The 20,920-nt window shown below is 34.9% G+C and overlaps 3 protein-coding genes, 1 long non-coding RNA gene and 1 pseudogene across 6 annotated transcripts; 3 read left to right on the top strand and 2 right to left on the bottom strand.

The window, feature by feature from the left end:
• The first annotated feature begins 805 nt into the window (after positions 1-805).
• On the top strand, positions 806-2,407 carry LOC110657295 (UDP-glycosyltransferase 73B4-like). Its single transcript, XM_058144787.1, has one exon. The coding sequence runs from the start codon at positions 942-944 to the stop codon at positions 2,379-2,381; it is 1,440 nt and encodes a 479-aa protein (XP_058000770.1). The 5' UTR covers positions 806-941; the 3' UTR covers positions 2,382-2,407.
• A 1,333-nt stretch (positions 2,408-3,740) lies between these two features.
• Positions 3,741-6,488, top strand: LOC110657341 (serine/arginine-rich splicing factor RSZ22A). Of its 3 annotated transcripts, none has more exons than XR_002495299.2 (7): positions 3,741-3,856; positions 4,357-4,459; positions 4,689-4,777; positions 4,993-5,206; positions 5,334-5,447; positions 6,017-6,086; positions 6,174-6,488. XR_002495299.2 is itself a non-coding variant. In XM_021814510.2 (7 exons), exons 2-6 carry the CDS (start codon positions 4,371-4,373, stop codon positions 6,018-6,020), a joined length of 510 nt encoding a protein of 169 aa, XP_021670202.1. In that variant the 5' UTR covers positions 3,741-3,856; positions 4,357-4,370; the 3' UTR covers positions 6,021-6,066; positions 6,174-6,488. The 3 variants fall into 3 exon arrangements, 2 of the variants coding, with proteins under 2 accessions (XP_021670202.1, XP_021670201.1); XM_021814510.2 differs by having other exon boundaries at positions 6,017-6,066; XM_021814509.2 differs by lacking the exon at positions 6,017-6,086.
• Positions 6,489-9,914: 3,426 nt separating this feature from the next.
• LOC110657340 (probable cyclic nucleotide-gated ion channel 14) lies at positions 9,915-15,129 on the top strand (annotated as a pseudogene).
• Positions 13,345-14,124, bottom strand: LOC131179357 (uncharacterized). Its single transcript, XR_009148403.1, has 2 exons — positions 13,776-14,124; positions 13,345-13,690 (listed from the first exon to the last, which is right to left on the bottom strand). It is a non-coding gene; the product is annotated as an uncharacterized LOC131179357 (long non-coding RNA).
• A 1,196-nt stretch (positions 15,130-16,325) lies between the features above and the next one.
• On the bottom strand, positions 16,326-20,773 carry LOC110657342 (probable xyloglucan glycosyltransferase 5). The gene is made up of 5 exons (XM_021814511.2): positions 19,226-20,773; positions 18,482-18,790; positions 18,090-18,380; positions 17,657-17,770; positions 16,326-17,571 (listed from the first exon to the last, which is right to left on the bottom strand). The coding sequence occupies exons 1-5, from the start codon at positions 19,946-19,948 to the stop codon at positions 16,927-16,929; spliced, it is 2,082 nt and encodes a 693-aa protein (XP_021670203.2). The 5' UTR covers positions 19,949-20,773; the 3' UTR covers positions 16,326-16,926.
• Positions 20,774-20,920: the final 147 nt, after the last annotated feature.

Genomic DNA, 20,920 nt, shown 5'->3' with positions numbered 1-20,920 from the left:
ATTAAAATTAAGGAGATGATCATTATATATCAAGTTGAGATATGATAAGTAAAATTTAATAAAAAAAAATTAACTGATAAACTAATGATAACTGATGATAATAATTTTAATAATATTAAAATTAAAATTTAATAATTTTTATAATATAAAAATTAAAAAATATATATTAATACAATCATTTAAGTTCCGAAACCATTGATAAAATTAAATTCAATTTTACGAGTCAAATTAACCCTTGAATAAATAATGTGCATCCTTAATATACATTCCATAACATGCCTCAAAGCCATGAGCTAATGATATTTAAACTTGCATTATGTATTAATATAATTAATGCGCCGACAATAATATAATCAAGCCTGTCATTTCTTCGATACATGATGTTACGTTGTAATCAGATAATTAAGTTCATATTTAGTATTGCTATCGCGAGCCTGCGAGACACTAAATATTTTTTTTTATTTGATAAATAATTAATTGCTATTTATCATGAATATAGAATATTCAAATTCAATATTTGGACCGACTTTTAGCCAATCTATTTGGAAAAACAATATTTCATTTATTTATTAATTAAGTGTGGAACATTCAACGATACATGATAACTATTTATTCGTTTTATGCAATGACTCGATTGCAACAAGACAAGTGGTTTCCACAATTTATCATTCCCTTGTACAAAGTCCAATAAGAAACGCGTATGTCTCTAGCTTATGAGAAATTATTAAGTGAATTTAATGTATATGTATTATCTTTTATAATTATGTGTGATTCACTATTTATATTATAGAAATAGTTTTCTTTTCTTATGTGAAATAATGAATTTTATTCTTCTCTCACATGTATGTATATATAAGCCACCTATTGTCCATGAACGAGATCACGTACCACACATTCAGAAGAAAACAATATTGCCCTCTGAATCTTGACAAGAGAGAGCTATGGAGAAGGAAATGGCCTCACCATTCAAAAACCATGTAGTTATCTTTCCTTTCATGGCTCAAGGCCATATTCTCCCCTTGCTGGACCTCTCAAAAGCTCTTTCTCGCCAACACATCAAAGTAAGCATCATTACTACTCCAGGAAATGCTAAGTCGATCTTAAACTACATTTCTTCTTACCCTCATGTATATCTTATTGAAATCCCATTTCCCACCATTGATGGCCTCCCTAAAGGTTGTGAGAACACCTCTCAACTTCCCTCCATGGAATTCCACCTTCCTTTTGTCAACGTCACCAAACAACTTCGAAAGCCCTTCCAAAATATCCTTGAAACCATGCTGGAATCCCAGACCCCTCCTCTATGTGTTATTTCAGATTTCTTTCTAGGATGGACGCTTGCTGTTTGCCGAGAACTTGGTGTCCCAAGGCTGGTCTTTCACGGCATGGGTGTTTTATCTATGGCCATTATCAAATCTGTCTGGGTACATCAACCACACTTAAAAGCCAAGTCAGTTTTTGATCCTTTAAATTTGCCTGGTATGAAGCTTCCGTTCACTTTGACAAGTGCAGATTTGCCTGAGACAATTAACATACAAAATCATGATGATCCATTTTCTCAACTCATTGAAGAGGTGGGTGAAGCCGACGCTAATAGCTGGGGTGTTGTTGTTAATAGTTTTGAAGAGCTAGAAAGAAGTCACATCCCATGTTTCGAATCTTTCTATAATGGAGCTAAAGCTTGGTGCGTCGGACCTCTGTATTTGCATGAAAAAATGGAAGATCTTGACAAAAGCAATTCCTCAATGTTGATGCAGTGGCTAGTTGAGCAAACTCCAGATTCTGTGATATATGTCTCCTTTGGTACACAAGCTGATATATCAGATACTCAACTAAATGAGGTGGCCTTTGGGTTAAAGGATTCAGGGTTTCCTTTTGTTTGGGTGGTCCGTTCAAAGGCATGGACTTTGCCTGTGGGCATGGAGGAGAAGATAAAAGGCAAAGGTTTGATCATTAAAGAATGGGTTGATCAACCAAAGATATTATCTCAGCGTGCAATAGGAGGGTTCTTGAGTCATTGTGGTTGGAATTCAGTGCTAGAAAGTGTCTCAACTGGAGTGCCAATTTTAGCTTGGCCTATGATCGCTGAACAATCTTTGAATGCGAAGCTCATAGTAGATGGACTAGGAGCGGGGGTTAGTGTGAAAAGGGAGAAGAAGTGTGGTTCTTCTGAGCTGGTTATTGTTTCGCGGGAAGCGATATGTGAGGGAGTGAGGGAGTTGATGGGAGGAGAAAAGGGAAGGAATGCAAGGGAGAGAGCACAAGCCCTTGGACGAGTGGCTAGGGGAGCAGTGCAGGAAGGTGGCTCCTCCGACGCTACTCTAAGCAAGATGATAGACCAACTGCGTGCATGCCAAGTGGCATTTAAGGCCCCATTCTGAAAACTTTTAAAGATATTTTTCTAAATATTCTACCAAAATATCAATAAAGGTTAGTTTAATGATATAAATGTCTAAATTCGAATTAATATCTCTACATTTTCGCTGTTCTAATGGCTTTACCACTGGGCCAAATTGTGACATTGACCACAAAGCCGTCAGCCTTTCCTTGTTTCGTGGGTGACTTCTGCTGACCAGACCAAGCAACTAGCAACTATTCCATGCCTCTTACATGGACCTGCCACATTTATTTCTTAACTTTACTGATTAGTTTAAGACATTTTTCACGTAATCAGCTTATAAGTCTTTTAAATATAAGGAGATTAGTATTTGACTTGATTTATAAATTAAAAAAAATTATTTAAAATAAATTAAAAAATTATAAATAAGGTATTTTCATTTTTAATTTATCTACTTATTTTAAAATTATTCTTTATCAAGTAAAAAATTATATTATCTAAATAATTTTTTAAAATATTAACTTTATCCTCATCTTAACAATCACACTATTTAATTATATATTCATTTTAGTTATTTTAATAAATTAAGTTCTTTTTAAGTATACTTTAACCAAACACTAAATATTTAATAGTTAATTTTAAAAAGTTAATTTTACATAATTTTATCATATAAATAATTATTTATTTTTAAATTAACTTATAAATTAAAAAATATATTTTAAATTAAAAATTAAAAATAAATAATCAAATCAAACACTTCTATAAAGAAGCTAAAACTTAAAAAAAAAAAAGTTTATATTAATATAGCTTAGACTTGAATAACTTACTTTAGTTGGCTAGCTAAAGTCAATAGAATAAATGTGAATTTTAAATAATAAAGTATTTAGATTTAATATTATAGTAAAATTTATGCCTTTTACGTAAAATTTACATATAGTCATATTTATTCTAAATATAGACCTACCCTTGCACGTAAATAATTAAAACTTATAACCAATTAGAGCTATTATAATTAACTTTAATTATAGAGATTACAAATATTTAAAATATTTAAATTAATTTTTAAATTCTACAATAAATATATTTAAGAAAGTTCTTTCTCAATAACACTAAAAAAAAATAATGCCAAAAAAAAAAAACTGTAATTGGGATCAATGCCAGAGATAGTTTGATGGGATCCATCTGGAGTTCGGGTGCTTTGGGACCTCATAGGCTCAAAGGATCCTTTAATCGGGCTCTCAAGTTGGGTTTATGGTCAACAGCACCATAATTGGACTTAAAGCATGGCAGATGAAGCCTCAAAATCCATTAATTGGGCCACTGGGACCCAAAACCCATTTAATTGGGCTCCCAAGCTGGGCCTTAACAGCCTATAGAGCACCTTCTGTGTTCTATAAAATTTCAAATGCCCTAAGACAGCAAAGGCGCAAATTCGTTAAACAAGACGTAGGAAAAAGGCCAAAAAGGAGAAGCAGCGCGATAACTGCTAGGGTTTCTCTCGTCTGCAAACTTCCCCCGGTACAGATCTCCCTCTGGATTTCTCTTTTCATGTCTCTATTTGTATTCTATACATATCGGATTTGTTGATGCAATTTTCTTATATCGGTCAAAAGCATTAATGGAACCATGTAAAGCATCTTCATACAACAAGATTTGGATATTTTCCACGATCTTTTTTAGTGGAAGCAAGGGAGAGAATTCTATGTGACTTTTTTGTGAAGATTGTGTTTTGTGATAGTTGTTTTCCACTAAATACAATTTTTTTTTATAGTTCTTTTCATTGATTGCGTATTTTCTTTGTTACGACATAATAGTTGCTGAAGCAGCTGTTGTTATATTGTCATCACTTTTTGTGGCTATTTGGGGAATTTTTATGTGAAGGGATGTAGAAAGTTCATCAATAAAATCATTTAACAAGCAATTATTTGGTATTTGGAGAAAATACATTTAAGGGTCAAGGAAATCAAAGCTTATGTAACTAATTCTGGCGCACTCTTTCTCTGAAACTAATTTGGCAGGTATCATTGACAACATGTCTCGTGTGTATGTGGGTAACTTGGACCCTCGAGTTTCTGAGCGTGATCTTGAAGATGAATTTCGCAGATTTGGAGTTATAAGAAGGTTTTTTTTTAAGCTTTTTTTTTTCTGTACTAGTTGCAGGAGACTGTGTGCTTAGGAGGGAGTACTAAATTTGGTTCTATCAAATTCTGCTTACACTATCTTATTCATAAAATATTGATTGTTAGGCAAAGCTAAACTTGTTTTGTGAAATCTCCAACATACATGGTTGATGAACCTCTGTTTTCTCTTTGGTGGTTGGTAATTGATTTGATCACTGATTTATGCGTAGTGTATGGGTTGCACGGAGGCCTCCAGGTTATGCATTTATTGACTTTGATGATAAAAGGGATGCGGAGGATGCAATTCATGAATTAGATGGTATGTCTTTAATTGTCTACCACTACATGGAATTTATAAAAATCTGTGGTTGATTGTAATGCTATTCTTCTTTGTTGGTTGAAGGTTGTATTTGTGTACCACAATGTCTTGATGGACATCATCTTTCCATTGCAGATGCATTTATCTTTTAGAAGTTTTTATGATTTATATTGCTTGAATATCCATTTTAACAATGATCAATTGTTTTGGGAAAGGTAAAAATGGTTGGAGAGTTGAGCTTTCTCACAACTCTAGAGGTGGTGGTGGTGGCCGTGGAGGGGGTCGTGGTCGATCTGGTGGTTCTGATTTGAAGTGTTATGAATGTGGTGAACCTGGTCATTTTGCACGCGAATGCCGTTTGCGTGTTGGTGGTGGAAGACGACGTAGCCGCAGCCCTAGATATCGTAGGAGTCCAAGCTATGGTCGAAGGTAAAGTCTTGCTTGTTATACCTTCTTTGTTTCTTTCTTCTTATTCTTCTTCTAATGTTTTGTTTAAAGTTTTAGTGCTCTTGCTATCAAATTGAATATTTCTTTGATATTCACGATTTTGGAGCAGGAGCTACAGTCCCCGTGGACGATCCCCCAAACGCCGCAGCATTTCACCTCGTGGCCACAGCTATAGCAAGTCTCCACCATACCGTGGTCGTGAGGAGCTGCCTTATGCCAATGGGTGAGGTCTACTTGCTTTATTTTCTATTATTTATAAGTCATTGGTTGATCAGTACATAATTACCTTGAAGTCCATGCGACTTGGCTAGATATCGGGTGTATAGGGGATAGGCTTAGTTGGTACACTAATTCAGAATGCTGTACGTGAATCATTTCAATTTGGTCTGTGATATGTGATTATAGGTAACTAATATTATCCCAAATCTAAAAACACCAAATCAAATAAAATTTTCCTTTTATTATTTTATATTTTGTGATGGATACATTTACGAAATTAATATTGGTAAAAAGTCTAAAAAATCTATTATTTTTCTTCTATATACTATTAGATTTTTTTATCAATTAAATTTATAAACACAACTATATTAGGCTCATTCTTATGTAAGGTTGAGCATATATTTTAAAACCAGTTGTATCTTTGATATTAAACAGCTTGTGCCCCTCTTCTTTTCTGATTTTCTGTGTTGACTCTTCTTCTTCTTCTTGGCTTCCTTTATTTCTCCTCCTGCTACTGAATTGCTGCCCTCTTTTTGTGCAATTTACCCTCAAACGTCCTGTGAATGGGGACAGATGAACCAGATCATAGAACCCAGGTGGTCCAGCGAATCTGGCAACTATGGGTCGGTAGTTTGGTGGAAGGGTGACTAATGTTGAATTATGGATTTAACTTGATTCTATTAAATATTGATATCAGTAATCTGAATTCTTGCTTCTGTGTTTGATGCAGAAATGGTACAAGGGATAGACGCCGAAGCAGGAGCTGAGATTTGCAACCTACATATAAATAGCTTTGCTGGATGCTAAGATTAAGTGTGTTTATTATGTTTGGACTTCAGTACGACTATGTTTTAAATGGGCAACGCCCTCAGCCTCTTGGATTTGGATAAGTTTCTTATACTTATTACTATTTGGTTACTTTTCTTAAGGTATGCAGAATAGGTTTAGGACTTTTGCTGGCTAAACTTTCAATAGGTATTTTTTATGAGTTTATTGAGACAAATTGTCCCTAAGACTGGTGCTAAAAAATTTATGCTTTTCTTTTTGTGTTGAGGTGTCTTCTGGGTCTGCTTCGTTGGTTTTGTGCTACTTCACTTGAGGTTTCATTCTTGGCTGCTCTGCGTTGGGATCTTCAATTTTGAATGTTTGGGATCCTAGCTAACTGCATGTCTCTGCATCTGTTTGATTGCACTCTCCAGCTGTGATACGCCTCTCTCAAACTATTGTGGGATTTCTTTTATTTAAGTTTAAAGGATAGAGAGCTGCTTCAAACGCTTCTGGCAGGTACTTATATCTGTTGCACAGAAGTTGGGGTTTTAGGAATCTTATTATAATGGGTTCTCTGTTCTTGGGAGAAAAGGGAGGAAAAAAAAAAAAAAGATTCTGATGGCTCAACTTTGGAAATACACTTTTTTTAAAAAAGAACTAAACTAAAATTGCATTTTCTTTTTGCTTAGAAATAGAAAGATTTAAACCATTGTTTCATGTAGCAATAGTTAATGTATTTAGTTTTTTAAGATTGTGTTTAGTTCCAACGTTTGGGGTTGGGGATGGTGAGGAAAATTTTTTTTTTTTGAAATTAGATGGTTTAGTTTTCAGAGTGCATGTGAATTCAAGCTCTCACAAGTGACTCCCCAGTTCTGATTAAAATTGAATTTCCTTTCTGCTTAAAAAGGATTTTACACTCTTGTTATTTTAATGCGCTTTTTACCTGTATTTGGATCTTAATTTAATGGTTTGAACAAATTTGAATTCAAATTTCAAAATTTGTTTTAATTCAAATTTGTTTATGCTTTGCTTGTTGATTTCAAGTTGCACTTCTTTCCTTTTAAAAATTGCTTGTCTCCTCATCTGGCTGTTGTGGGCTATTAATATGTTGTGGTCTTGTCGAATTGGAGTTTGCGAATATATTTTTTAGCTGCTGCAAGAGCTCTTGTCGTCAACATTTGTGCTTTACAAACCTTTAGCTGAAGACCTTGCTTGATGGCCTATCCATGAGTCTTTGACCTTTGTTCCCAAAGAGTTGATACTGATTTCCTACCCTTTGGTAACTATGGCTTTTATGGAAATGGCGTGGTTCTGTTTTGATATTCAGCTGGAGGATTTGACCAGTAGAATTCTATGGCCTTTATCCATCTATGACTCGTCTGCTGTGTCTACTGATCATCATGGACTGGGGTCTATTGACAGTGGGTGAGGTCATTAAAATAGTTGTGATTCCACAACTAGAAAGGTAATTCGCGCAACTTCTATTCTAAGTCTGCAAAAGATCTGCATCAAGGACTTTAGGATGAAGTCTCTTGATAAGGGATGCTTTTCTTTATTTGGACGAGCTTTCCGAGCGCAGCTGCTTAGCAGGTGTTTTTCAAGTTCTTACAGATTGTATGTGTCATTTTCCACTAGTTTTATTTGATGGTCTCACGTAGTTCTAATTGAATTGACTGTTGATATATTAGTAATATTTTATTTGCGAATTTTGAAGCATCCGATATGCATCAATGAATAGCAAATCATCTAATTGGTGTTTTGTGTTTTTACCATTAGATCTTATCTTTGATTAAAAAAAAAAAAAAAATCAAAGGCAAAGATTGAAAACTATAATGACATGCATGTATTGATACCATAGAAATCACCTGACTACCACTGTTGCTGTTGGGGTCCCCCGGTATTTTGATGAAAGGGGTGGGGAGGACCTGGTAGTGTCGTGTCAACTAAATAGTCCATAAACATAACTAATTCGGGCTGTGCGTTAGAGTCCATCGAACGGCAGTCTCCACTGTCGTCCTTAGGTTTATAATTCTAGTGACAAATGGCGTATGCCCATTTCCTTCTGCATGAGGCTTACGCTCTTTCCGTTCTGCAAGTGTCGAAACTTGAAACAGAGGTTGTTTGTCCCTCTTTGACTGTTCATGTAAATGGGTATCGGAACTTGATTATTGGGATCGTTGAGTGTTGAGGTAGGGCCCACCTTCAATGATTTTGGGCTCTTGGCATTCTTTTCCTTTGATTGGTCACGCGTGCCTTGTATGAGCCCCTCCTGGCTATCACGGCACCGCAATCCGTCCTTTCTACATGTGAATCATTGTAAAATTGAAATTAAAATTAAACAATAATAATAATAATAATAATAATAATAATAATAATAACAATAATCTTGTAACTAAGATTGTAATCAAAGTGATGCAATAATATAGGAGTAAATGAACCTATAATTTTGTACATTATATTAAAATTTTATTTTCCTATTTACTCAAATTTACTCTGACAGTTAAATCAACTAATTACTCATGCTTTGCTTAAAAGGAAAGGCACAATATAATATGCAATAATTTAGCTTTTTTCCAAAAAAGCAATAATTTAGCTATTTTTTAATTCATATAAATAAATTAATATATTCTTTAAAATGAAATCTTTCACTTGAAAACAAATCTCTTAAAAGCGAGGTTTGTAGAATCAATTCGAAATATTTAAGATTTAATGAAAATTAAATTACAACCAAAAAAAAAAGTTAACATACTATTCGAATACTATTTAATAAATTTTAAGATTTATAGTGTGATTGATAATTTTTTATACATTGATAATAATATATTAAAATTTTTAATATTATTATATCAAATAAGTAAATATAATTCTTTATAAATTAAATTTAGTATGTTTACTTGTACAACAGAAATATATCATTTTAATATTTATTGAACCTATTTAATTTACTCTTAAACTTTAATTATTATTTTTTTACTTTTTAATGGACATTTATTTTTTACTATTAAAAATTAATTGTAATAAAATTGCACTATCTATAATAGAGATTTAGAGTTACTTTTGAGTTTGAATTTCAAAACTATACTTAAAGTAAATATAAATTTTGCTTTATTTGTTTTTTTTTTTAACAAAAAGAAAGGCGTAATTAAAGAAAAAGAGTGTATACATTAATAATTGACATATTATTGAAAAGTGTAATAAATCTTATTTAAAATAAAAATATGTTAAATTTTTTTTTTATTACTTATGACTACATTGTATTGAGCGGACCGAATCTATAGCTTTGAAAACGTCAAAAGTTTGGTTTGGTAGGCAACTTATGGCCGGTTTGACATTAAGCTTTGAAGGCTGAAACTACTTTTAGAATAAAAGTATTATTTTAAATATTATTAAAAAAATAATTTAAAAAAATAATTTTATTATTTTAATATTTTTATGATTAAAATTGATCAAATTTAATTTTTAAATATTTTTTAATATTTTTTAATTAATATATTTAAAAAAATAATTTTTTTAATAATAATGCCAAACAAATTTTTACTCTTCTACCATTTTTTTTTCTACGTAAATGTTAAATACACAAAACAATTTAATAATAAAAATAAATATTTATTAAAATTATGATTAATTTAAATAGAGTATTTATTCATAATTAAAATCGTAATGGGCCAAATAAATAAAAGGAAAAGAAAGAGCCGAAAGAAGGGATAGGTCAGGTCCAAGTTTGCAGGAATCCCATCTTCCTGTCAGGAAGTATTGAATGAATAATGCCAGAAGGCGAAAGAAAGCGATGGGCTTACTAAAAGAAGCTCCCTACCAAATAATAAAAGAAAAAGGAACAAAAACTAGAAAACAAGAGGCAAGTTGGAAAATTAAATATTTAACATGTTCCATTCTTCTTGTTCTTTTGAGTCTGTTTCTTTTTATGTTGATTCATGGCTTTCACGTCCTCTCAAACTCAGCTCTCTGCCTTAGAAGCAACTAAAACTGAATATCCCAGGCTTTCTTTCTTTCTTTTCTTTTACATAAAACCCATTGGGACCCCCTCATAAGTTCTTCAACTGTTTCTTTTCTTTTTTCTCTCTCAGAAATCTCCATTCTTTTCCTTTCAGGAGCTAGAAGTCTTATTCTTAAAAGCATGCAGTTGTAGCACTCGAAATTGGGTTTTCCTACTAGGAGCTTTAAGTTAAGCTCCATTTCTTGAAGATGCTATTCCGTTTCAGAAATTGGAAATTCATTGATTTCTTGCTTCAGCAAAACTTAGCTCTCTGCTTGGATGTCATCGTTCTTTTTTAGTTTCCTCTTGCAATGCATGTAAGCGGATGATATTTGTAGATTGCAGTCATGGAGTTCAAGAAAGAGAAGCTAGTGAGGTAAGCAGATGAAGTATCATTTACTTTCTGTTTCTCATTTGCTCTCTTTGGTGATTCGATGAATGGGTTTTCAAATTTTCAGGTTTAATGAAACTCAGCACCTGCAGATGCCATTGCCTGTATATAAAGTTTCTGGCCCATTATTGAAATCTGAAGGTGGTGTAAGTGATTCACACAAAGGCCATAAGATTCCTAAATTTGGTCAGTTTAAGGTATTCCCAGAGAATCATGCAGCATGGAGGAAGCCAATTCTTGATCCAGGAAGTGATGTTTTCCTACAATGGAACAGGGTTTTCCTCTTCTTTTCCTTGGTGGCACTTTTTGTCGATCCATTGTTCTTTTACCTTCCTTCAGTGATAAACAATAGCGTTACTTCCTGTATGGATACTGATTTGAATTTAGGGATTACTGTGACCTGTTTTCGAACTTTTGCCGATATATTCTACGCATTGCATATTGTGGTTAAGTTCAGGACAGCTTATGTAGCACCTAGTTCAAGAGTTTTTGGAAGGGGTGAACTCGTTATGGATCCCAAGAACATTGCCAGGCGCTATTTGAAATCAGATTTCTTCACAGATCTTATTGCATCCTTACCTCTTCCACAGGTACATTTTTTTACCTGGTTGTGTATTAATTGATATCTTGGATTTCAAAGTATGGAGTTTTATATTTGCCTAACTGCATCTGCAGATTATAGACTGAGGATTGAAGCCAATCATTTTGTTTAAGGATAATTTATTAGTGATTTAAGTCTTCCGATTGATGGCATATGTAGTGTTCTGCTTGTTTGTGGAAAAATTGGAAGGAATATCCGATAAAAAAGTGGAAATTTTCATATGGTGAGATGGGGTTGAAGTGGTTTTTATGGTTGCTTTTTTTTTGTTTGTTTCTTTAATTTCCTATACATTCCCTTCACTTCTCAAGGCTTGATGCAATTTTGAAGTTGGGAACATCTGATAATTATGCCTACTCCTTAGATTAAACATAGAAGTGGCATGAGTTTTGGCTTGTATGCATTCTTTACTTGCCTGTGGAGTTATTTCATTTCTTCAGATTGTTCTTTTTGGCAGATTGTAATATGGTTCATCATTCCAATAATTAGAAGCTCTCATTCTGATCATACCAACAGTGCCCTTGTATTGATTGTTCTGCTCCAGTATGTTCCAAGTTTATATCTGATTTTTCCTTTGAGTTCTCAGATCATCAAAGCCACTGGAGTAGTTACAAAAACTGCTTGGGCTGGGGCTGCTTACAATCTCCTACCATACATGTTGGCTAGTCATGTATGTATTTCTACTCAAATTTTGCATAACATTATTTATCAATACACGGAGCCATTGCATGTTGCAATGGTAAAAATCTTGGACTTGCAACCACAAGGTTATAGGTTCAATTCTTAAGAGCAGCAGCCACTTCATGCAAAAATGCTGAAGTAGGATCATAATTCAATATTGGAATTTTATATGACTTATTTCTGTTTAACCACTTCTATATGAACGTGCTTTTGGTTTACATGCTGCTGTATCTAAATATTGTTTGTACTATCAGTCATTTTAATGCAGTTATGCACTGCCTTCTGATCTTGTAGGTCTTAGGGGCGTCGTGGTATTTGTTGTCAATTGAGCGTCATGCAACATGCTGGAAATCTGTTTGCACACATGAATTTAGTCCTGTAAAGTGCAAACTTCCTTTGTTGCATTGTAGTAGTTTGACCAAAGATGAATGCAAACTGTGGCAAAACAGCACTCAGGTCTTTAGCAGCTGTGATCCAGAAAACAGTACTGTTTTTTATTATGGGATATTTGCAAATGCTGTGACACAGAATGTTGTTTCCTTTGAATTTCTAGAGAAGTATTTCTATTGTCTCTGGTGGGGCTTACAGAACCTGAGGTACAAATTCATGAAAATGTGCCTCAATGTTTATTTCTTTTCCAATAATAATAAACGACACAATATTGTTATGTTTAACTGAATGCTTGGAAATTATCTGAAGTGTTTGCTCCCTTAGTGCTAATGCTATACGTATAATATGAATATTTTCACATTCATCATTCTGCCCTTAAATTTCACAAGTGATATTCCAATTAAAGCAAGAATTTTCTCTGTCTTCGCATACAGAGGGATGGAAGGAAGATATATATTTTTGATATCATTAACTTAAGTTTAGTGGCTAGTGTGAAAAGGTGCCATGTAAAAGCCTTGATTACCATATTTTAACATACCTTTTTTGCACGTTATTTTTTTCAGTTCCTATGCCAGATTTTGGCTACAAGCACATTTATTGGGGAAACTGCATTTGCTATACTCATTGCCATCTTGGGTCTGGTTTTGTTTGCCCATTTGATTGGAAATATGCAGGTGATGTGGAAGTATTAAAACCTTTATACTTCTTTTAGATGATGTAAGGCTATATATGTTGTTAAAATTTCAGTTTTCCTCTGCACAATTGATATCCGTTACTTAATGGTAATAAAGTTGATGATTTTGCGTTGATCTCATTTTCTGGTGATCCTGCTTTGGCTTTGTTTTTTATTTCATTCAATTCAAATGCATTGTGGATTTTATGTAGTTGGATATCACTTGGCATTTTGGGAAAAGTATTGACTTTTGCATATAGTTTTGCCTTGATCGTCATAGCATTTGGGAAAAGATGTTGGCTTTATTCTCCATTCAGGTCCTTGCTATCTCTTAGCTGCCTGGAAATGGCAGTCATGGACTTATAATGTGACCTATACTGATCATAAATTTGAATAACAAAGGATATTGAGATACAAAATTAAATAAATATGGTAATCAAATAGAAGTGTACAATCACTTACATCTAGCAGAATGCAAGGAAGCTTGTACTTCTTCCTTTTGGTTTATACTTTACAGTATACCTCAGCATGTTTATTATGTAACTGTTGCAAATCACATTGCAAATCATTTAATTGTGTACTCTTATTATCTACGGAACATCTTTTTTTTTAAAACATTCAGTAGCTCATACTTTTAACATGCTTTCTACGGTTTAGACCTACTTGCAATCTATCACTGTCAGACTTGAAGAGTGGAGGCTCAAGCGACGAACACTGAAGAATGGATGAGACATCGCCAACTTCCCCAAAACCTGCGAGAACAAGTTAGAAGATTTGTTAAGTACAAGTGGCTAGCAACTCGAGGGGTTGATGAAGAATCCATCTTGCATGCATTACCTAAAGATCTCCGTCGAGACATCCAACGCCACCTTTGCTTGGATATTGTTCGTCGAGTAAGTCACCCTGGTGTTACCATTAAGCATTTCAAAAAATTTGTTTCTCTATGGTGCTCCATGATCTGCTAAGCTGCAATCCATTTCTCATCCTATGTGATGGGGTGCATATATGAGTTGCACATACTAATTTGGGGTTACCTTGATTTCCCTTTTAAAGCTATCCTGGAATGGATTTTGTGGAACTGGAATTTATAGAAGTCTCTCTCTCTCTCTCTCTCTCTCTCCAACTGTCAAATTTAATTTTCATATTCCAGTGGTGGCTTTGCTTATGTTTTCCCCTATTTCTAGGTTCCTTTTTTCTCACAGATGGATGATCAACTACTTGATGCTATATGTGAGCGCTTAGTGTCTTCCTTGAGTACCCAAGGCACTTACATAGTTCGTGAAGGTGATCCTGTCATAGAGATGCTTTTCGTTATCAGGGGGAGGCTAGAGAGCTCTACTACCAATGGAGGCCGGACAGGGTTCTTCAATTCAATTACTTTGAGACCTGGTGATTTCTGCGGTGAAGAGCTGCTTGCATGGGCATTGCTTCCAAAATCTGTTCTCAACTTGCCTTCCACTAGAGGAAGTGGAAGCATTTGCATTACGAGCAGAAGATCTCAAGTTTGTGGCCAATCAGTTTAGACGTCTCCATAGCAAAAAACTACAACATACGTTCCATTTCTACTCTTACCACTGAAGGACATGGGCTGCCTGCTTTATTCAGGCTGCTTGGTATCGACACAAGAAGACGATGATGGCAAAGACCCTGAGCATGAGTGAGTCATTCGCACTTTCTGTTGATGAAAAAGTAGCTCATGAAACAGCACAAGAGGAGGAAGAGGATAGTATGGTGTCTTCAGCTTCTTCTCAAGCGAAACAAAACCTTGGTGTTACAATACTCGCTTCAAGATTTGCTGCAAACACCAGGAGAGGAGCTGAGAAAATCAAGGATGTTGAAATGCCCAAGTTGCAAAAGCCAGAAGAGCCAGACTTTTCTACAGAGACAGATGATGAATAGTTTGACCCTGATTGATAATATAATAGCATCAGTTCTCACCCCTAATGGCAGAATCTTTCATGGAAGTTCAATGATTAATCTTGACAAAGTATTTAGTTCTAGTCAACATAAACGGTGCATGCTGCTTGTAATTTCTATAATATTGATTATTCTATAGGTGTACATTGTAGCATGTGGTATTCAAAAAAATGTTTTGCTGTAGATAAATCACACATTGAGAAAGCTATGATCTACTCACAAAGTGACTGTTATATCAGATGATTATAGCAGTTCGATACATTTTCACCAACTACTCAAGATTTCATTCACTTATCACTAATTTTTTATTATCGCTTTGTAAAAACTTAATAAACCTGCAATTTCAAGTCTCCCTCGAACTAACCAGCTTTAAAATGGTTCTGCCATTGAGCTGAGGATAGACTGATTATAATTGAAGTTAATGAGCAAAAATGAAGGACAACCTTTTATCATTAATTCAAGAAATTCTTTTTCTTACATATTCCAATTAAAAAAAAAACTTTTTTTTTGTTTTGCTGAATGAATTGTCATTACTATTTAATTACTTTACCTGATCTAAATCCACTGCGCTAATGCTATAAAATTACTAATGAAGGATAAGCTTTGATTTGTGTGTACTTAATATGTGTCAAAGAACATAGGGAAAAAAAAGGTTTTAGCTTGAAAACTAGAAACTCCTTTTCAAGAGAAAACATGTCATTATTCTGGCTGAGATAAGTCAATAGTTGTAGCACGATATATTCTATTTCCAGAATTTGTCCACAAGCACACAATAGCAAAATAAGTGGGAAAAAAAAAGAGATAAATACTGGCAGCTTGTACTGCATGTATTGCTGTGTATCGGGCCTTTCATTCTCTTGCAGACCTTCCTGAAGGAATTAAATTGTCTTGAATTTTTTGTCAAAAAAAAGGATTGGATGTTTACAGATTCTTTTGTAGTCTTCTCAGTTCAAAGAACCAAGAACCAAAATATGTTTAACACAAGTGAATAATACTCTCGCCATTTGCCAATCCCACTTGTTTACAATGCACTTCCAGCTATAGGCATATGTGAAAATTGATTGTGAAATGCCCTGCAACAGGTAGCTTGTCAACATGAGATTCTTTTATCTTCGGCTTTCTGAGGACAAAAATTTTAAATGAAGTGGACCAGAGAGGAGTCAGCTTGTCCTCTGATTCATACCTCCCACCGTAAGGACCTTACACAATCCAGAATCAGCATATGCCCACAAAAGATCTGTTGGCCCCTTGTTCCTGTAGACAACTGTGAATGGGGGAACAGTGATGGATGCATGGAACTAAAATCTCAGTCACTACAAAACTGCTTAGCCACCTTGTTTAGCCACTTTTCCTGCCGACACTTTTTCTTCTCTTCTAAAAGACAAGATTACTTAACACATCCACATGCTTAAAAAGACGACGCATCACAAAGCATAAGCTGGTACCAGAAGAAACAAAAAAGAATACATATTGGCAGGGGGAAGGATTATTTTGTTACATAGATAAAACAGAAAAAGTGCGAATGTACATATAGTGATTTTACACCGTCTCACACACTAAGAAGATGGAATCTGAAAACCAGAAAGCATGAAGCAAGCTCATCCTTCGACCTCACTCGAAGTTACACCTTTTTTTTTTTTTTTTTTTAACTTTACAACTACAATTTGGCTTGAATCTTAAATGCTAAATAACACCCAAGCAAGAATACATGTCAACAGTAAAAAAAAAAAGATACGTAATACCCTTCCAATAACAACCAGCAACAATTCAATGCTTGAGGAGAGCTACAATGACTGGTACCCTATGTGAAAAAAAAAAAATATAAGAGAGTGTGACTATAGTGTGGGGGGTGATTGACGAATAGAGAAGATCCTGTAGTCTTAAAATCAAATGTAGAAAATGAAAAATCATTTTATTGAACTAGAGGATACCCCTTCACCACTGTTTTCCAGAGAAAGAAAGGACTGAGCTTACTCAGTTGCAACAGTGATGGGAATTGGTTTTGAAGCAGATTAGCAGAATCCAAGTAGACGAGTGTGTTTCCATTTCTTTGTCTCGCTCTTATCTGTGCTTAGCTCATTTGCTCACCAATTAGATCAAGACCCACAACAAGGAAGGTTACACCTTGGAAGAGAAGGAAGTAGAAGTGGACTCCTTGGGCAGATAACAGGCTCCTGACAGCAGCTGTGAGTAGGAGGAATGCCAGAGCTAGCTCTTTCCTGTATATCTTGTTCACTTTCTTAACAGCTTTAGGAGCTGTTTCTTTCTGTTCCTTCAATCGGTTCAACTCTCCAAGCTCGCTCTCAGAAACTACTCCCTGTATCTGTGGTTGGTTTGTTGCCTTCAAATCCCTCTCGGCAGCAGCCAATAAGTCAGATTCTGATGACCTACCAGCTTTCTTGGTGACAACCCACTCATAAGAGCTACCCAACTGGAATAATCCAGATATCATAGCATTGAATTTGGTAACTGACATTGTGTTTTCAAAGAGGAGGTATGGGACAATGAAAGGGAAGGATTTTGGGGCTGGAAGAATGTTGAGGAATGACATTGAAACAGGCACATAACAGATAACCCACATAGGAAGTTCAGCCTCTGGGACAAACATGGTTAGAGGAAGAATTATGCAGAACAATGTAAAGGAATAGAAGGGAAGGATGAGTTTTCTCAGTAGGAAGAACAGTAAGATTAAGTTTGCTTTCTTCCATATTGCTATCTGCAAGAATGGAGCATTAAAGGCCCTTTCGTAAAAAGGTGAGTAGATTATATCACAGAAAACATAAATTGGGCAAAAAAGATACCTTAGAAGTTATAATTGCTGGAAGACACAAGCGAAAAAGTTGCATAGGGCCAGAATGCCAGCGATGTTGCTGCTTCCTATAAGCTTCATATGACTCGGGAACTTCACAAAGAACCTAGAGGGTTACACACATATTTGCATTGTCAGAATGTATTCCAAAGTGCAAACTTTTAAGGAAAAATTATCATGGATCTGTTTTCTTTTCAACAAGATTATGTAATAAAATTTTAGCATCCGCAAAAATGATATTAACCTTGAAAAACTGTTAGAACTTTGAACTTCATTATAAACATAGTTCTTGAACTAGTTCCACATTTATTTTACTTGTTCTATCTGACAATTTATGAAACCAAATTCTGAACTTGTAAATGTCATGGCATAGTCAAAATAAAGCAAGGATCAATGAATTTCCATTGGAGGAAACGTAGGAGTACCTTTACATCATTAAGGAAAATGAATTTCCAACCATTGAGATGCGCACGAACAGCTATGTCCATGTCCTCTACAGTTGTCCTTTCAAGCCATCCACCAGACTCCTCTAGGGCTTTAATTCTCCAAACACCAGCAGTTCCATTAAAACCAAAGAAATTTAGGAATACACTATTAACTTGCTGTTCAACCTCAAAATGAAAACACAAATTGATGTTCTGCAGACGAGTCAACAAATTTTCATCCTTGTTCACAAATGCCCATCTTGCCTGAACTAACCCTAGCTCAGGATTGTCCTGCAAGACGAGGTATAAAAGAGTTATATGGAGTCATTCCAAAAACAATTTTGACAGAAGCATTAATTCTTTGAACATCAGAGTTCTTTATTTTTACCCACATTGAAATGAGGCACAGTTAACTTAAGGAAGTCTGGATTAGGTTGGAAATCTGCGTCAAATATTGCAACAAACTCATAATCCTTCACATAATCACAGCTCATTGCAGACTTGAGATTTCCAGCTTTATAACCAGTTCTAACCACACGATGCCGATAAATTATGTTGATACCCTTTTGGCTCCATTTAGAAACCTCTGCTTTAATCAAACATTGGATGCTCTCCTCATCAGAATCATCAAGAACTTGAATCAGTAATCGATCCTTTGGCCAATCAAGTTGGCAGACTGCAGAGATAGATTGCTCATATACCTGCATGAAGCCAGGGCAGAAAGCTTGTCAAAATCAAGGACACTGTAATAATGCTGCCACTTTAGACCTTAAGCTAATTTTGGAAGTCATTGCTAAGTGAGATCTATACTGGAGACTTCTTTTCAGTGGTGAGATAAAATAAAAGATGGAGTATAACAAAAATTCTCATTCTTTACACAAGTGCTAACTGAACCTATTTGTTGAATAGTAATCAGAACAAAAAAAAAGTCTTGTAAAAATCTCTGTTCTCTGAACACATTAATCTTCCACTTGTCATTTCTCAAATATGTGCAAAACTTAGCGTATCTTTGTCAATCCAACTGCTTAAAATGACTCCCAAATCCGTAGTTTGTCACTAGTTGGTAGCAATATATAGCAATTTAAACAAGGATAAAAGTAGAGAAAGAAGAAAAAAGAGAAGTTTCAGTATTTTACCTCCCTCTCATTACACATTGGGATTTGAACAAGAACCATAGGATACTCGTAGCCTGGGGCCTCGGCATCATCTGACTTGAAAGGATCCCCATTGATCCTCGGTTTAATCTTCTTATACTTAATCCAAAAGCAACCTAAGGAAAGCATCATACGATCTGCAGATTGGATAAGGAACAAAACAACACAGAATTTTGAAAGAGCTTGAATTGGAGGCGCAACGTAATCGGCCCGAAAATTTAACCAAGAAACATAAACCACGTGAAGCAAGCTTTGCAAATCCGGAGTACTTGGAATGCGTAGATTAGCATTCTCAAAATAATGCCAACCTTTCAAATAAGCAACCACTTCAAAAGCCAAGATTGCCAGAGAAGTCACTAGAAAGACTCTAATAATTCTAAGTACCAATTTCCCTTTACCTAACTTCTCACTAGCCACTGTAACTCCTTGTCTAAAGATCAACCTCTTCTTGATGGCGCCAAGCAATGCCCAGAAGAAAGTAGCTAGCCAAGCAAAACAACCGACAGCTCGGTGAGCCTTGAGGAGCAAGACCCACCTCACCTGCTTGGCATTCTTGCCTCTGCTCTTCTCAACTGGCTGGAATGCAGCATCTGGACCGTTGATTTCTACAACAGAGTAGTTGGGGTTCTCCATTTTCACTACCACTGGAGTTCCCCTTTTGCTATCTTTTGTCCACCAGTATGAAAAATCCAATCTTGGAGCCATTTTCTCTATCTTCTCACAGACACGGAAAAAAAAAAAAAAAAAAAAAAAAACAATCTATAACCCAAGAACCAAAAGCGTAAAAAAGCAACACTACATTCAACAATCTTCAAAACCCAGATCCCAAAACCAAGAAATAAGACATACCCATTTCAGGACCAAATATAAAGAACTAGACCCCTCAAATCAAGAACCCAAACAGCTCACTTTGAGGTACTCATGCTACAGGGAGACAATGCAGCAAGAAGAAGCGCAGGAAGGGGTGTGAGAGAAGTTCTCTGCCTTCCCAAAGAAACTTTCCCTAGTCTCTACAACAGATCCAACATGGCAAGGCAAATATTATGAGGAAAGGTATCTGCAGCTGTAAGACCCTAACACCATGTGTATTTGTCCAGTAATACAAACAAAACACAGCCATTCCCTTTAACTTGCCAAAATTTACCAAATGGTGGAAATCTTAGCTGATATGGAATCTTGCTAAATAATTAAAAATAAGTACACTAAGGACAAGGCATAAATTACACACTAACAAGAACTAAATCATCCCAAGAGGAGACATCAGTTGACCAGCAAGTGAAAACTAGATAGAAAGTCTCTCTTTCACTCTCAGGTGTTGACCAAATTCTGAAGCTAAACTTGCTTTATTATCTACAATAAATATATTAGTAATAAACTAAAACTACTAGTAATCCAATCCTAATTGTTTACTGGCATTCATTATTTTGCATTAAGAAAGTATTAATTCAATGATTTGTTTTCCTGAAGACCCAATTCTTGCAAGAATTCAAACCATTATTGACCCTAACCAACCATAACAACTAAACAATAACCATAAAAATTTCACTCTAAACATGTCGGTTATGGTGTGAAAAATGTGAGAAGAATATTCTTGGGTGCACCCTTTATTTTTTTTTTCATAATTTTATCTACATTAACATTTTTAAATTGAATAATAAAATCAAAAGGAAAGATACA

Source organism: Hevea brasiliensis, chromosome 4 (genome assembly GCF_030052815.1).
Source record: "Hevea brasiliensis isolate MT/VB/25A 57/8 chromosome 4, ASM3005281v1, whole genome shotgun sequence".
Lineage (NCBI taxonomy): Eukaryota > Viridiplantae > Streptophyta > Magnoliopsida > Malpighiales > Euphorbiaceae > Hevea > Hevea brasiliensis.
This window is presented reverse-complemented; position numbering and strand designations above follow the sequence as displayed.

Bases quoted from the DNA above. Each gene is read 5' to 3' on its own strand.
- LOC110657295 (XM_058144787.1), top strand. From the start codon at position 942: ATGGAGAAGGAAATGGCCTCACCATTCAAAAACCATGTAGTTATCTTT.
- LOC110657341 (XM_021814509.2), top strand. From the start codon at position 4,371: ATGTCTCGTGTGTATGTGGGTAACTTGGACCCTCGAGTTTCTGAGCGT. The intron at 5,207-5,333 runs GTAAAGTCTTGC...ATTTTGGAGCAG, and splicing joins AGTCCAAGCTATGGTCGAAG to GAGCTACAGTCCCCGTGGAC. The intron at 5,448-6,173 runs GTGAGGTCTACT...TGTTTGATGCAG, and splicing joins GAGCTGCCTTATGCCAATGG to AAATGGTACAAGGGATAGAC.
- LOC110657342 (XM_021814511.2), bottom strand. From the start codon at position 19,948: ATGGCTCCAAGATTGGATTTTTCATACTGGTGGACAAAAGATAGCAAA. The intron at 18,791-19,225 runs GTAAAATACTGA...GGCTTCATGCAG, and splicing joins CAATGTGTAATGAGAGGGAG to GTATATGAGCAATCTATCTC. The intron at 17,572-17,656 runs GTATCTTTTTTG...CCATTCTTGCAG, and splicing joins CAGCAATTATAACTTCTAAG to ATAGCAATATGGAAGAAAGC.